At 42.0% G+C, this 13,835-nt stretch overlaps 1 protein-coding gene across 2 annotated transcripts in view; it reads right to left on the bottom strand.

Moving 5' to 3' along the window:
* The window catches only part of pappaa (pregnancy-associated plasma protein A, pappalysin 1a), a 122,154-nt gene extending 112,491 nt beyond the window's left edge, over nt 1-9,663 (bottom strand). For both annotated transcript variants that reach the window (XM_071363921.1, XM_071363922.1), the window contains exon 1: nt 8,412-9,663. In XM_071363921.1, the coding sequence (XP_071220022.1) occupies nt 8,412-8,802 (391 nt within the window). In that variant the 5' untranslated portion in view covers nt 8,803-9,663. The remainder of the gene's footprint in view (nt 1-8,411) is intronic.
* Nucleotides 9,664-13,835: the final 4,172 nt, after the last annotated feature.

Genomic DNA, 13,835 nt, shown 5'->3' with positions numbered 1-13,835 from the left:
GCAGGTTAATGGATCACATTCAAATGGCGACATAGTTCTGCTGTATGAAGGTCACTGCCTGTTAAAGGGACAATCCTTAGTTGCTACATTCATTTTTGGACTTATAAATTAATGATATGTACCTATTGATTCTTAAAGAATATATTGTATAAATGCGTCATGAGCTTAGTTTAACTGTTGTACGCCAATGTTTGTAAACAAATTGTAAATGTAAGCAACTATTGTATAGCCTAAAAAAAATATCAACCTATCATTTTGATGTCATGGATGTCGGTCCTTGCATCTATAGCGTAGTCTACGGATTTGAGAATGATTGAATTTCTCCAGACCCATCCCTCAGCTTTTTACTGAAACTGTGGCGGGGAAACAATTTGTTCATGTTTAAGTTAAGGATTGCCACTTTAAGCACCTTTAATAGAGTAATAGTGGTATTATATGGTGCAATCCTCTAGTGAATGAGTTACTTTTGTGCCCTTAATATCAAGCAAAACTTCTGAAGTCGACAACAAAGTTCTTAGTATTGTAAACAAAAAGAATGATATTGAAAGCAAAACATAAACCCAAAAGTAAAAATAGCCAAACAAAATATTGAAAGGAAATAACTTCCAAATGTGAGAACAAATGAATTATAAATGGATAAGAAAAATATATAATCTGAAAATGTTTTTATAATAATGCAATTTTCCCCGTCTTTCGTTACGTTACCCCTTTTGCTGCCTTTTTTCCAGTTGCAAAATTTGGTATGATAAAATTCCAGCAACATACCACCCTACATCCCACTACTGGTTTGTCTCTGAAGCTAAGCAGGGTTGGTCCTGGTCTATCCCTGCATGGTAGACCAGATGTACCTGGAAGTGGTGAAAAAATCTATGAATGTGAAATTTCATGTGTCCAAAAACCACATCTGACTCATGTGAACATTAAAAATCGCATCAGATTTTTTATTTTTATTTTTTAAATGTACCCCTTTTCGTGATATTCATTTGGTCGTTACAGTCTTGTCCCATCGCTGCAACTCCCGTACGGACTCGGGAGAGGCGAAGTTCGAGAGCCATGCGTCCTTCCGAAACACAACCCTGCCAAGCCGCACTGCTTCTTAACACACTGCTTGCATAACCCGGAAGCCAGCCGCACCAATGTGTCGGAGGAAACACTATACAACTGGCGATCGTGTCAGCGTGCTAAGCCCGGCCCGCCACAGGAGTCGCTAGAGCGCGATGAGACAAGGACATCCCAGCCGGCCAAACCCTCCCCTAACCCGGATGATGCTGGGCCAATCATGCAATGCAGTGCCTTAGACCGCAGCGCCACTCAGAAGGCCCCATCTGAATTGTTCACGTAATTTGTTCACACGTGTCCGAAAACCCATTATTTTTTTCACATGGATGTGTGTACGTGTGTGTACAGTACGTGTGTGAACACAATGTGTGTATGCCTATGCACATTCACTCTGATATGCCTAATACCTAGCAGAGCTTCTCAAGCATGAGGAAGTACAGTACATGTGCTCACAAATCATTTTTGCGGAGAAGTGGGATCCATCCCTGGCAGGGGCATATGTTTCTCACATGTACAAACACTGGGGGAAGCAGTACTCTGAATCCTGTGAGGGGCCCTGTGGAAGTCAGTGCCGTTTAAGATGAGGTAGGACAATTTTTTTTCATGAGTATGGCCTTATTTTTACAACAGCATATTGGATGACTCTCATTCATATTCCATTCGCCCAGTTCTCTATATATGTCTCTATTGCTTCTCCTTCCTTTTGGAAGAAATTAAATCAACTACTCACCACATTTTATATACTGCAGTGCTAGCTAGCTGTAGCTTATGCTTTCAGTACTAGATTAATTCTCTGATCCTTTGGTTGGGTGGACAACATGTCAGTTCATGCTGCAAGAGCTCTGATAGGCTGGAGGACGTCCTCCGGAAGTTGTCATAATTAATGTGTAAGTCTATGGAAGGGGGTGAGAACCATGAGCCTCCTAGGTTTTGTATTGAAGTCAACGTACCCAGAGGGGGATGGAAGCTAGCTGTCCTCCGGCTACACCAGGGTGCTACCCTACAGTGTGCTGTTAAGGCTACTGTAGGCCTTATTGGCAAAATAGTGTGTTTTAATCAATTATTTGGTTGCATGATTATATTTAGTGTAGTTGAACTAAAAATGATAACTTTTTAAATGTTTTACAACTTACATTTTTATGAAATTCACTGAGGAGGATGGTCCTCCCCTTCCTCCTCTTAGGAGCCTCCACTGCCATCCACATAATGAAGTAAAGAGATCTGAGACGATTTAAGGTCTTTTTAAACCAATGTGAACCAAGTAGGAGTGTCTACCAATACAATCCAATGCAACCCAATGCAATCCACAGTATTCACACGGGAATGGGTTGTATGGGTTACCTTCAGACGAGTCCCGGAGCACTAGTGGGAGTCATAGAGCAAAACGGAGAACACCATCGTGTTCGTGAGAGGCCTCCCTTTCCATAGACTGGTCATGCAGGCCAAACCGTTTGGAAGCTACAGACATTTTCGAAGAACAATTTTGTGGATGTCTCATGGTCTGACTGTAACGGTAGTCTAAGTCGTCCTCCTCATCGGACGAGGAGAGGCGAGAAGGATCGGAGGACCAATTTGCAGAGTGGTAAGTTTCCATGGTAATTTAATGAACACGAAAACAATACACGATACAAAACAATAAACGAACATACCGTAACAGTCCCATGTGGCGAAACACTAACACAGGAACAAACACCCACAAACCACACGTGAAACCCCGGCTGCCTAAGTATGATTCTCAATCAGGGACAACGATTGACAGCTGCCTCTGATTGAGAATCATACCAGGCCGAACACAAAAAACCCAACATAGAAAACACACATAAACAACCCACCCCAACTCACGCCCTGACCATACTAAATACATACAAAATAAGGGAAATCAGGTCAGGAACGTGACACTGACAAACACTGCTGTGGCTCGGCCACCTTCCACCAGAAGGCCAACATAGGCGGATGCGGTGGATTGAGACGCAGCCCATGCAAAAAAATGTATCTGATATCTCTAGCTTAAACTGGCAGATTTTGATAGGGATTTTTTTATGATCTTACTTAGATAGACTCTTCAATAGACTCTTAAGGATTTTTCACATGTTTTTCATCAGCTGTACATACATACAGTAAGAGTCTGGGGGATATTCTAATTCCAAAGCCATTCAAAGAGCATGGTGGGGTTCAACGTCAAGGTCAGCCGTATTGAGTGTGACGTCCTTACTGTTTCCACTACAGTGGAAAAAAAAACATCTGTCAGCTAGCGCACTCAAGGCTAAAAGGTGTTCTGAAATGTGTGTAAGGCTCCTAGTGTAAACAGCTGTCATAATTCTGCCAACCTCAATTCATCTAATATAGTACACTTTTCCAGACCCAACCTGCTCTGTGGTTGGATGGGGCACATAACACACACAAACACACACACACACACACACACACACACACACACACACACACACACACACACACACACACACACACACACACACACACACACACACACACACACACACACACACACACACACACACACACACACACACACACACACACACACACACACACACTGACGCTACGGCTAAAAGCCATTCGTGTCAGGTTCAAAGTCAACCTTGCTTGAACTTGCGATTTGTCTTCCCCCAAAGCAAACACACTCAGATACAGAAAAAAAGAGAGAAAATGTCAGAGAAATCTGATGAAAAGCAGGGAGAAAGGGAACAATGGCCTTTGCGTGTGCTTTTGAAATGTTTGGGCTCTGAAAGTCGGGGAAAGGGACTTTGTGTACGGACACAGTGAAGTGAGCGTCACACTGGGTAATTGACATGTTGGAAATTTCCACTGATACTTTAGACTCTAAACACAATAGACATCCCACAGGTGAAAACCCTTTAACCACCAGAAAAATTACAGTCAATTACAAGTCAATTACATTTTGCTCTATAACTAACTTGAGACATCTTTCAACAATGTAATTAACTTGAAACCTTTTCATTACGTTTAATGATTAAAAAGAGAATGCAAATGATCTCTTATGTGCCAAAACTATACAGTAACAGACAGCTTGGGGAAAATACCATGGTAATTTCACAGCATTTTCCAGCCTTATATTACCTCAACAGAAACCCCAAACCTCATCCTTAAGTTTCCTACTACAGTCTGAAATCAAGAGATGAGCGACTACATGTAGCCCTTTGCTGTATGTCCTGTGGCTTTCCTCTAACGTATTATAAAACTGTAAATCTAGAGTGAATATTAAAGTTTAATACTCAACTATCTCATTAACCAAAGTGTTTTTATGTAATCTTAGATGGTATATGTCATTAGTTATATATGATCTAACATCTAAAACCTTCATAGCACTTAAGTGCCTCTCTGCTTTGTTATCAAATGATGCATCTGCCAACATGGGCATTTATTGTTTTACAGCTGGTCATGGAAGAGAAACTCTGATCCACTGTCTTACTATGTATTTCCCTTCCTCTGATGTGAGACAGGCCTCCATGACCTAAATAAAAGGGCAAAGAAGTCAGAAGTAAAGTTCATCTCACATTAGGACACGGAACATGACATGCTAATGTGTGACATGAACTGCCATGAGGATGTAAAGTACATGGTAGCATTCAGTCAAGTTGAACTGTAATTTAAGGGTCCCCTTCCTCATTAAAGACCATATTTGAGTAACTTTCAAAAGCGGGACAAATTGTTACAACATGTCAACATGTCACAATAGGGAGAAGACAACGTTACAGATTCTTTCACTGGAGGGTTAGCCCGAAGAGGCTAAGCTAAAGCAACAGCACTCATCCTCCTTTGTAAAATGAAAGGCTGCTCGGTGACAGGTGTTGGTGGAGCGTTTGCGTGTATTTGAAAGAGTGCCCAAATCAAATCGGCTAGCCAGTGGAGTCGTAACACTGAGCTATTCCATTATTGCTACCCTGGGATCCTGAGTAAAAAGAATGCTTCCTTTTTTGATGGTCCTTTCTACTTCCTGTGTGCGCATGCTCATTTTGTCAACGCTGTTCATGGTCCTGAATCGTGTTGCTCTGCTGGAGTCATTCTCCTGCAGTTCCATCGACCAAATCTGCATTACAAATGACGTGTGTGTGTGTGTGTGTGTGTGTGTGTGTGTGTGTGTGTGTGTGTGTGTGTGTGTGTGTGTGTGTGTGTGTGTCATACAGGTCAGTTTTACATCCCCAGCATTCCTGTTTGATACCAGTAAGCAGACCGCAGCGGGTACATCTCCTCATGTCAGTAGGCAGTGAGTTCTCCTGGCAAGTGCCCATCCCATAAATGCCTCTCTGTGTCTCAGAGCAAATGTTACATACTAGCTACCACAAACAAACAGGCATTACTAAATACATTGCATTCTGTAAACACTTCAGCAATGGTGGGCCCTACACATGCCAGCAATGCAACATACGTACATGGTGGGCCCCGAGGCTTGGAACTCTTGCTTGCTGTGTAAGTGGTTTAGACTAGGACTTGAGTATTCCACTAGCCCTTGTTTTAGGCCACAGAGTCAATAAATCAAAGCAAATTAAATTGTATTTGTCATATGTGCCAAATACAACAGGTGTAGACCTTACCGTGAAATGCTTACTTACAAGCCCTTAACAAACAATGTAGAGTTTTTTTTAAAGTAAGTAAGACCAGAAAGTAAGACCAGAAAGGAACCACAGATGTATGTTTATCAAACAGGAGTTATCCCTGGTCCTCAAGCCGTCACTTTGTTGGCACTCAGAGGTCTCACTGTGTGGGCTTTACTGTAAACAATAAGTAAATACCACAGAACTGTGATGTACTACTCATCTCCCCTCACTTATGAAACGGCGAGATGACAAGCTCAATAAAAAAACAACAGCAGTGTCGTGATAAAAAGCGGGGCAAAAACAACAACAAGGCTGAAACAGCTGTAGAAAACAAGCCAGGCCTGGGTCAAAACAACAGGATGGGACTGCTTTAGGCCTGGGATTGTTGGGAGGTCTCAATTGGATTTAAAAGATTAGGCATCACAACATTTGCTCGATAGGGCATTTCTTATTTTCCTTCAAAAGCACATTTTTCCAACCACACTGATCTTAATGTGACGAGAGCAAACAATAAAATTGAATGTATAAATGGGTAATACACGTGACATCCCCTGAGCAGACTGCATGTCCCGGTTGGGCTAAGACATTTATCTGAGTCACAGAGCTCTCAATAGATTCCCTGAAGAGTTGAAATGCCTAGAGTGAATTTAATAAGGGGCTGGCTTAGGCAGCCCCCACCACCAGGCCAAAGCTAGTACACACATACTGTATACACACACACACATACACACACACAATAAACGTGCACATATGCATGCGCGCCCACACACACATACACAGGGATGGACCAGGAGTATTAGTATTTTATTAGGACCCCCATTAGGTGTTACCAAGGCAGCAGCTACTCTTCCTGGGGCTCAAACAGAGATAAAACATTACATCAAACAAAACATTGTGCATTATACACATTTACATTGCTCCATTATTACATTACAATACTATATTACATTGCTAAGAATAGTGTGAGTGTGTATTTTAGAGTGTGTGAGGTGTTCTTTTATCTATTTTTTAAATTAGATTTTTCTGCTAGCTTGAGTTAGCTGAGGTGAAAGCGAGTTCCACGTAGTCATGGCTCTATAAAGTACCATGCATTTCCTAGCCTCTGTTCTGGACTTGGGGACTGTGGAGAGACCTCTGGTATCTTGTTTGGTATGTATGAGTGTCTGAGCTGTGTGTTAACCGAATAAAAAGACAGTTTGATACTTTAATACGTCAATACCTCTCAAAAAGACCAGTAGTGATGCAGTCAATCTCTCCTCTACTTTGAGCCAGATGAGATTGATTTGCATGTTGTTGATATTAACTGTCCTCATAGGCCTTCATTTAAGGGCCAAAAGTGCTGCTCTGTTCTGGGCCAACTGTAATTTCTGTGTGTGTGTGTGTGTGTGTGTGTGTGTGTGTGTGTGTGTGTGTGTGTGTGTGTGTGTGTGTGTGTGTGTGTAAAACCTTTTGGAGATCCCTTCTCAATGGTAAGTGCCTCACAAGGGGTAGCAGACAGTAGTATGCATCTGCACACATGCAATCAGTTGTGTTTGCAACGCTCCCTGTTGGCAGCCAATGGGATCGAATCGCATACACATATACATCAGAAGCAGTGGCACAGACACAGAAATCTATAAACATTATATACATTGGAAGAAATGCCGTCTAAGACTTGGCATTGTGGATTTCAGAATGACATGACTGTAACCAGTACGGTGTCTGCTCTAGACTGACTTTTTATTCGGTTGTGCGTGGATGAAGCAGGTTACTGTCTCCCTCCCATCCCTTTACAAAGCTAAAGCCAGTCTTTAGACTGTACTGCTAAGACCACCCAATCCAACAGTCGGTTTCAATTTTTATTAACGTTAGAGTCACCTAATGTTATGCGCAAATGTCGAGGTTTGAGGAATCCCAGACGCAGCTAATAGCGCGTCCTTCCGCGCAATGGGGAAAACCCTGGAACTCTATTCCTGTCTCGTAACCTCAGCAGCCAATCCAGAAGTGTCGATTTGGGAGGCACTTTGGATTGCGGCACGGACGGTGCCCTAGACACATCAGAATAAAAATGGATCTCTCTAGCTCTCTCCTTTTGCCTGCTGTGACGTGCCCACCGATTCAAAGTTTTGAGCATTACATCATAGTTTAAAATAGCCAGACGCCTCATAAAAAATACAATTTCTACGCACGATGACATCACCTGTCAATCAAGTGATGCGGAATAAATGGGAATATCAAACAACCTTGAAATAAACCAAAATGGTGATAAACCACCCAATATTTGAGTAATTTTGCTCATGAGAGTTTAAATGAGCAATATTTCGAAAAATATACCAGGTTATTTATATTTATATAAAATGCATTCATTATGACCGAAAATATTAGCTGAATGAACATACCCAAGTAGGCTAATGCGTGCGTCTACACAAAATCTCTCAAAGGCTATTGCACTTTTTAAGGTATTACATCACATTACATTGGCGTGGGTCAGTTGTGAGATGAACTCACTCTCAAACTCAGTTACGAATGCATGTTTTACTGTGACAACCGTGCATGATTTGAGCTAAAACAACATGCATGATAAAATAATAGCCTACACAGCCAAATATGGGTCATGACATTCAATTGGTTTATTAACATATATTAGCCTACTTTACTTCTTAATGTGTACGAGGTAATAAAATATACATATTTCACACTTAACTTTGAAATGTTGTTGAATTTTAAGGCGCATAGACTAGTAAAATCATTCTGATAATTCAGTAATTTGTGAACTGAGACAGTTGTTTAGGCTACCTGCAATCACCGTAGGAGATCGTTGACCTCCCTCTGGTTTGATCCACATCTCCAGAGTAAAATTCCCTCTCGGTATCTCCACGCCCGGTTTAAGCCGAAGTTGGTCTCCCCTGCCGGTAAAATAAACAGCTTTCACCCGACTTGGAGAGTTCTCCTCCGCCTGAGAGGAGCGCCGACGCTGGCGAGGCACCCGTCGTTCCATGCCGGGCAAGGAGCGTTTGCCCCGCGGCAGACGTGTGGCACAAGCCCCTGGGAAGGTGGCTCTCGCCTCCCTGATACGCACCAAGTCCCTTTTGGATCTCCCCTTTCTCCGGACAGTCCCGCACTCTGATCCAAAACATAAGATGAGTATCACCAGGCAAGGCAGCCAGGGAAAAGTCCAAAGTTTCATTTTCAGGAGAAGGGGTGATAAAAATATATAAAGAGCAACGAATAGATATAAATTCGATAAGTATAAAAATCGTAGGTCCACAATGCTCCTCTATAAAATCTTCCCGAGTTTCTCTTTCTGTTTTTTTTTCTTTACAGCTGCTTGTCAAACCGTAGAATCAGTCTAAATAAACCCATGAAGCGATACTGTAATATCCCCCTTATTGGCTAATGTTAAGCCACGACCCCCTTTCCTTGCCCGCGTTTAAGCAAAAGTAAGACTCTTCTGGAGAGATTCAAGGGACACAGGAATATTTGATTCGTGCAGGTGTTCCACTGTGCCTTTTCAATGGGTCTCATTAAGCCAAAGGGATGACTAATAAGTAATCAATCAGAGGGATCCGGTTGATCATGCCCCCCATCACTCCTTGGATTGTATGAGTTAGCTTAGTCGCAGAAACCCACAGTTGTCTGCCAAACGCTTATTACATCTTTTTGTTTCCTTATCTCACCAGTAAAGTAAAACAGTATGCAAAATACCACATATTACATTCTAAATAAAAGTCATAATAAACCGACCTGTCATTATTTTATTAAAGAAAAAATAAACATTCCTTGACTTGCTTTTTGATATTCAAAAGTTGAAATGCACAAAATTATCTTGTAAGGCGAGAGAGAGCTGCAAAAGTAATAAGCATCGCGATCCTCATTCATTTGCCTGAAGCAGAGAGACACTTGGAGAGAGAGCCAGCACTGTGCGTCCGCTTTAAAGCAATTTCTCAAGTCTTTTTAAGAGCGTGGAAATCATGTTTCGAACGTTCCGGGCTTTTTGTTTTTAGCCGAAGTGGGAAGTCAGACCGGTACTCACTGGCGGCAATTCCATTTCTCCGTGGGACACAGTGATGGGACGCTGTTTACGGAGTTTGGAAAGCGTATGTGTATCCCTCTAGCGGCTACAATTTTACCTAAATCTGAGACAAAACAGACGTAGACTGGAAAGTGACAGGCCATCCAAGCAGTTCCCTTGTTGCGGTTGGATCACATTCCTATACGATTTCCTATTTAAAATACATGAACCCAATGTTGATTGTCATGTCTTATTAGCTATTAAATGGTCAGCAGTAATCAATACAATTGTGTAACTAACCAGGATTGGAAAATATAGAGAGTAGGTTAGGCCAGGGGGCGGAAGTCAGATTTTGCAATACACAGCAAAGGCATAAAAAACCTTACACCCAGAATTCCATTTTAATATCCCACTTGTAGCGTACAGTAACCTGTCTGTGGTACAATATTGTGCATCGCTAAAACAAAGCTGTTGATGTTCAGCACTCCCACCAGCAAAACTGCATTGTAATGTGTCCCTAGTTGGAAATATAAATTCTCATCACATAAGTTGACAGAAATGTAATGCTTTACAGCACCCTTTCATGGCTTTCCCCAGAGACAGTCAGGAATATGAATGTTTCCCCTTTTGTCCCCCTGTGGGTTCTTTGGTATAAATGTATGCTTGGAGAGCTGGACATTTCCACCTACCATAAAGTAAGAGGGAACAAACATTACATATTTGCCTAGCCCAAGCCATATTGTGTTGTGACTTTGTCGTGGCAGGATGGCCACATATTTCCATTTGTGCCTTAGGAAGGGGAAATGACATATGGTAAGGGTAAGAGAGAGCACAACTCTGGGAGAAGGTTTCAAGTGGACCACTAAGTGTTAAGTAGAAACCTCAGCCAAAGAAGAGGGATAATGTTCTACTTTTCCAACCCCCATACAGTAGATACACCCATTCTTCTAAGTTCTGGCTGTCTAGTGACCTCTACTGACCTCATAAATACAGTCTTGTTCTGTGTTGGTCTGGGTCTTGGCCTGCAACACCTAGTCTATCTCTCGGTCAAGTCCCACAAGATTGGCACTTACATTCCACTGCAATTATACCGAGCACACCATCAGTTAGAGTAGTGATGTGTGCATACTACCTCATCTTATGTCTGTGTCAGGAGATTCAAAACTCTGAGTGATCTTAATTCCTGTACTCAACTCTCCTCTCACCGGTACACTATGTACCAACTGGAGAAAACAGCTGCAGTGTGCATTAAGGTATGACAATTGCTCTCAATTTTACTATAACCTGCACGCTTCTAGTGCAGCGACACTCACATTCAAATTAGCCAATTGTTTCTATGGCCTGGATATTATACAGGGATGATAGCATCCCATCTTAACCCATGACCAGTGATGCTGCGTGTCATTGTGCCCACCATTTATTCTAAATTTTCCGGTGAACTGAAATTAGCAACCCTGGCCTGGAATAACCCTCTTACATGAATGGCAGCTTAGGTCAACGCTGGGTCAGGGTTGGAAATAAGAGGAATGGGGGGGTGGAGGGTGCTGTTCTGGATATTGCCACTACAATGGATATTCTGGATATTGCTCCTACAAAAAAACAGGAGATGCTTTCATGTATCCAGAGCATTGTGTCAGAGTGATGAGCATCATGCCATTTAAAGCAATTGTGTGATGCTGGTTTTATATTGCGTAATCATTTTTGTATCTTGAAAAAGCATATTAGGAGATCAATTGCAATTTCTGTGTGCCTGCTTTGTCAGAATTCCAGATTATTCATGTCAGCATTGACCATTGGTGCCCTTGATGCGATGATCAAAACACACCCGTTTGAATTATACAATGAGAACTGGTGCAGATACAGATGTAAGATCCTCATTCGAGCCAGTTTGCTACAGTAGGAAAATAATCCTGCAGAAACAGGAAATTTGAATTATTACGTGGATTCTAATTAATGACAAGAAAATGTGTAGGGGTTGATTAATTTTTCGTTAGAGCAAATCAAGTCTTACATTTTAAAGTGGAAATTACAAACTTTAGAAGCCTTTTTAAGCCTTGAATACACTACAAGCTTGAATTTCTTGCCGTGCAGGAAAATTCTCATCAACAAAGGAGTGTTCTGTACTGTAGTTTCTCTTCTGTACTGCAACATCCATGAGATGCCAGAATAATAAAAGACGGTTAACTGATGCAGTTAGGATTACCATTTAAATTCCAATGCATGCAAAGGCATTTGGGTTTTTCTCTCTGGCCACTCGTTATGGACAGATTACAGTTTAATACTTGCATGAGTAGAACAATCTGGGAGGGGAGTGACAGCTGGGAGAGAGGCAGCATGAGTAGAACAATCTGGGAGGGGAGTGACAGCTGGGAGAGAGGCAGCATGAGTAGAACAATCTGGGAGGGGAGTGACAGCTGGGAGAGAGGCAGCATGAGTAGAACAATCTGGGAGGGGAGTGACAGCTGGGAGAGAGGCAGCATGAGTAGAACAATCTGGGAGGGGAGTGACAGCTGGGAGAGAGGCAGCATGAGTAGAACAATCTGGGATGGGAGTGACAGCTGGGAGAGAGGCAGCATGAGTAGAACAATCTGGGAGGGGAGTGACAGCTGGGAGAGAGGCAGCATGAGTAGAACAATCTGGGAGGGGAGTGACAGCTGGGAGAGAGGCAGCATGAGCAGAACAATCTGGGAGGGGAGTGACAGCTGGGAGAGAGGCAGCATGAGCAGCGGTATGCATGTGTTTGGAGTGAGGGGAGGACCCTGTTCTCCAACAGCAAAAGTGTGTGTGTCAACTGACTGAAGTCAAACAGAAAAAAAACACTGTCCACTATAATCCATTAATGCACTGGGCTTAATCTGCCACTGTGCTAAAGTGCAAACCTAAATGCTCTCTCCTCTATGTTTTAGTATGATCCAGAAGAGGAATAAATATACATCACACTGACAACACTAGGGAAAGAAGTGGTGAGAATGTCATTCCATGACATACAGTGCATGCACAGTACATTTGGATAATGTTATGTCAGTTGTAAAATGGTAGTTAGCTATGAAATGAAAACCATCACGCATGGATCATTTCTAGAAAAGATTTGGTTATTTCTGGGGAGCAGATAAACTATTATTATTATTATTATTATACTACTACTACTACTACTACTATATACTACTGTATGTATTACATAGTAACGAAAATAACAATTTCACGTGTACAAAAATACAACCATAAATCATATCTAATATTTTTTCATGCTTATGACGTCTCTCAGTTAAGCACGCTTTGCATCTTAGGGGAGACAGTTCAGCAGGGCATTTCAATTTACTACAAATATATGAGTTGCCCATGACATGATATGTGACCATTGGTATGGATAAAATTCTTGGAAGAGTCTTGACACAAGTAAGAGATCACATACATTGCACTGCTACATCCTGGATTAGACTTTTGTGACGCCAATACACCAAAACAGCTGCAAGCAACTAGATTCAGCCGCGGGGCGATTTATGTCGGAGCGGATGGTCAGGGGGCCGGAACATAATTATAATAATTCTTACATAACAATTTGACCACAACTACTCCCCAAAAGAGGTTGTATTTGAAAAAAAAACTATAATTTCATACCTTGATTACATTGCGAAACGATGAAGTCTCTTTTTGTATTTGTGGGAATACTTGGGAATATTTTTACTATAAACTTTGGGGGGGGGGGGGGGGCTGGGGGCAAAAAAACACATAATAATAATAATGCTGAACCCTGCACTAAAATATCAGAAAAATACCACTCCAATGGCACAACAATATAGAAACATGTACAGTTTATACTGTTGTGATTACTGAAAGCATCTAGTTGACTAAACTCCACTCCATGGTGAAGAAAGTTTCTGATGAACTACCCCAACGGAGTGGAGCAGACACCAGGCTTTCAGTGGCGTGTCCAGGGGGTGGCCCAGGATGGCTAAGGCCCCACCTGAAATCTGATTGAACAAACCCCCCCCCCCCCCCTCTGTTTGCTATGAGACTCGAAATTGAGGTCAGGTGCGTCCTGTTTCCACTGATCATCCTTGAGATGTTTCTACAACTTGATTGGAGTCCACCTATGGTAAATCAATTGATTGGACATGATTTGGAAAGGCACACACCTGTCACTATAAGGTCCCACAGTTGACAGTACATGTCAGAGCAAAAACCAAGCCATGAGATTGAAGGAATTG

Source organism: Salvelinus alpinus, chromosome 24 (genome assembly GCF_045679555.1).
Source record: "Salvelinus alpinus chromosome 24, SLU_Salpinus.1, whole genome shotgun sequence".
In the NCBI taxonomy this organism is placed as follows: domain Eukaryota; kingdom Metazoa; phylum Chordata; class Actinopteri; order Salmoniformes; family Salmonidae; genus Salvelinus; species Salvelinus alpinus.
This window is presented reverse-complemented; position numbering and strand designations above follow the sequence as displayed.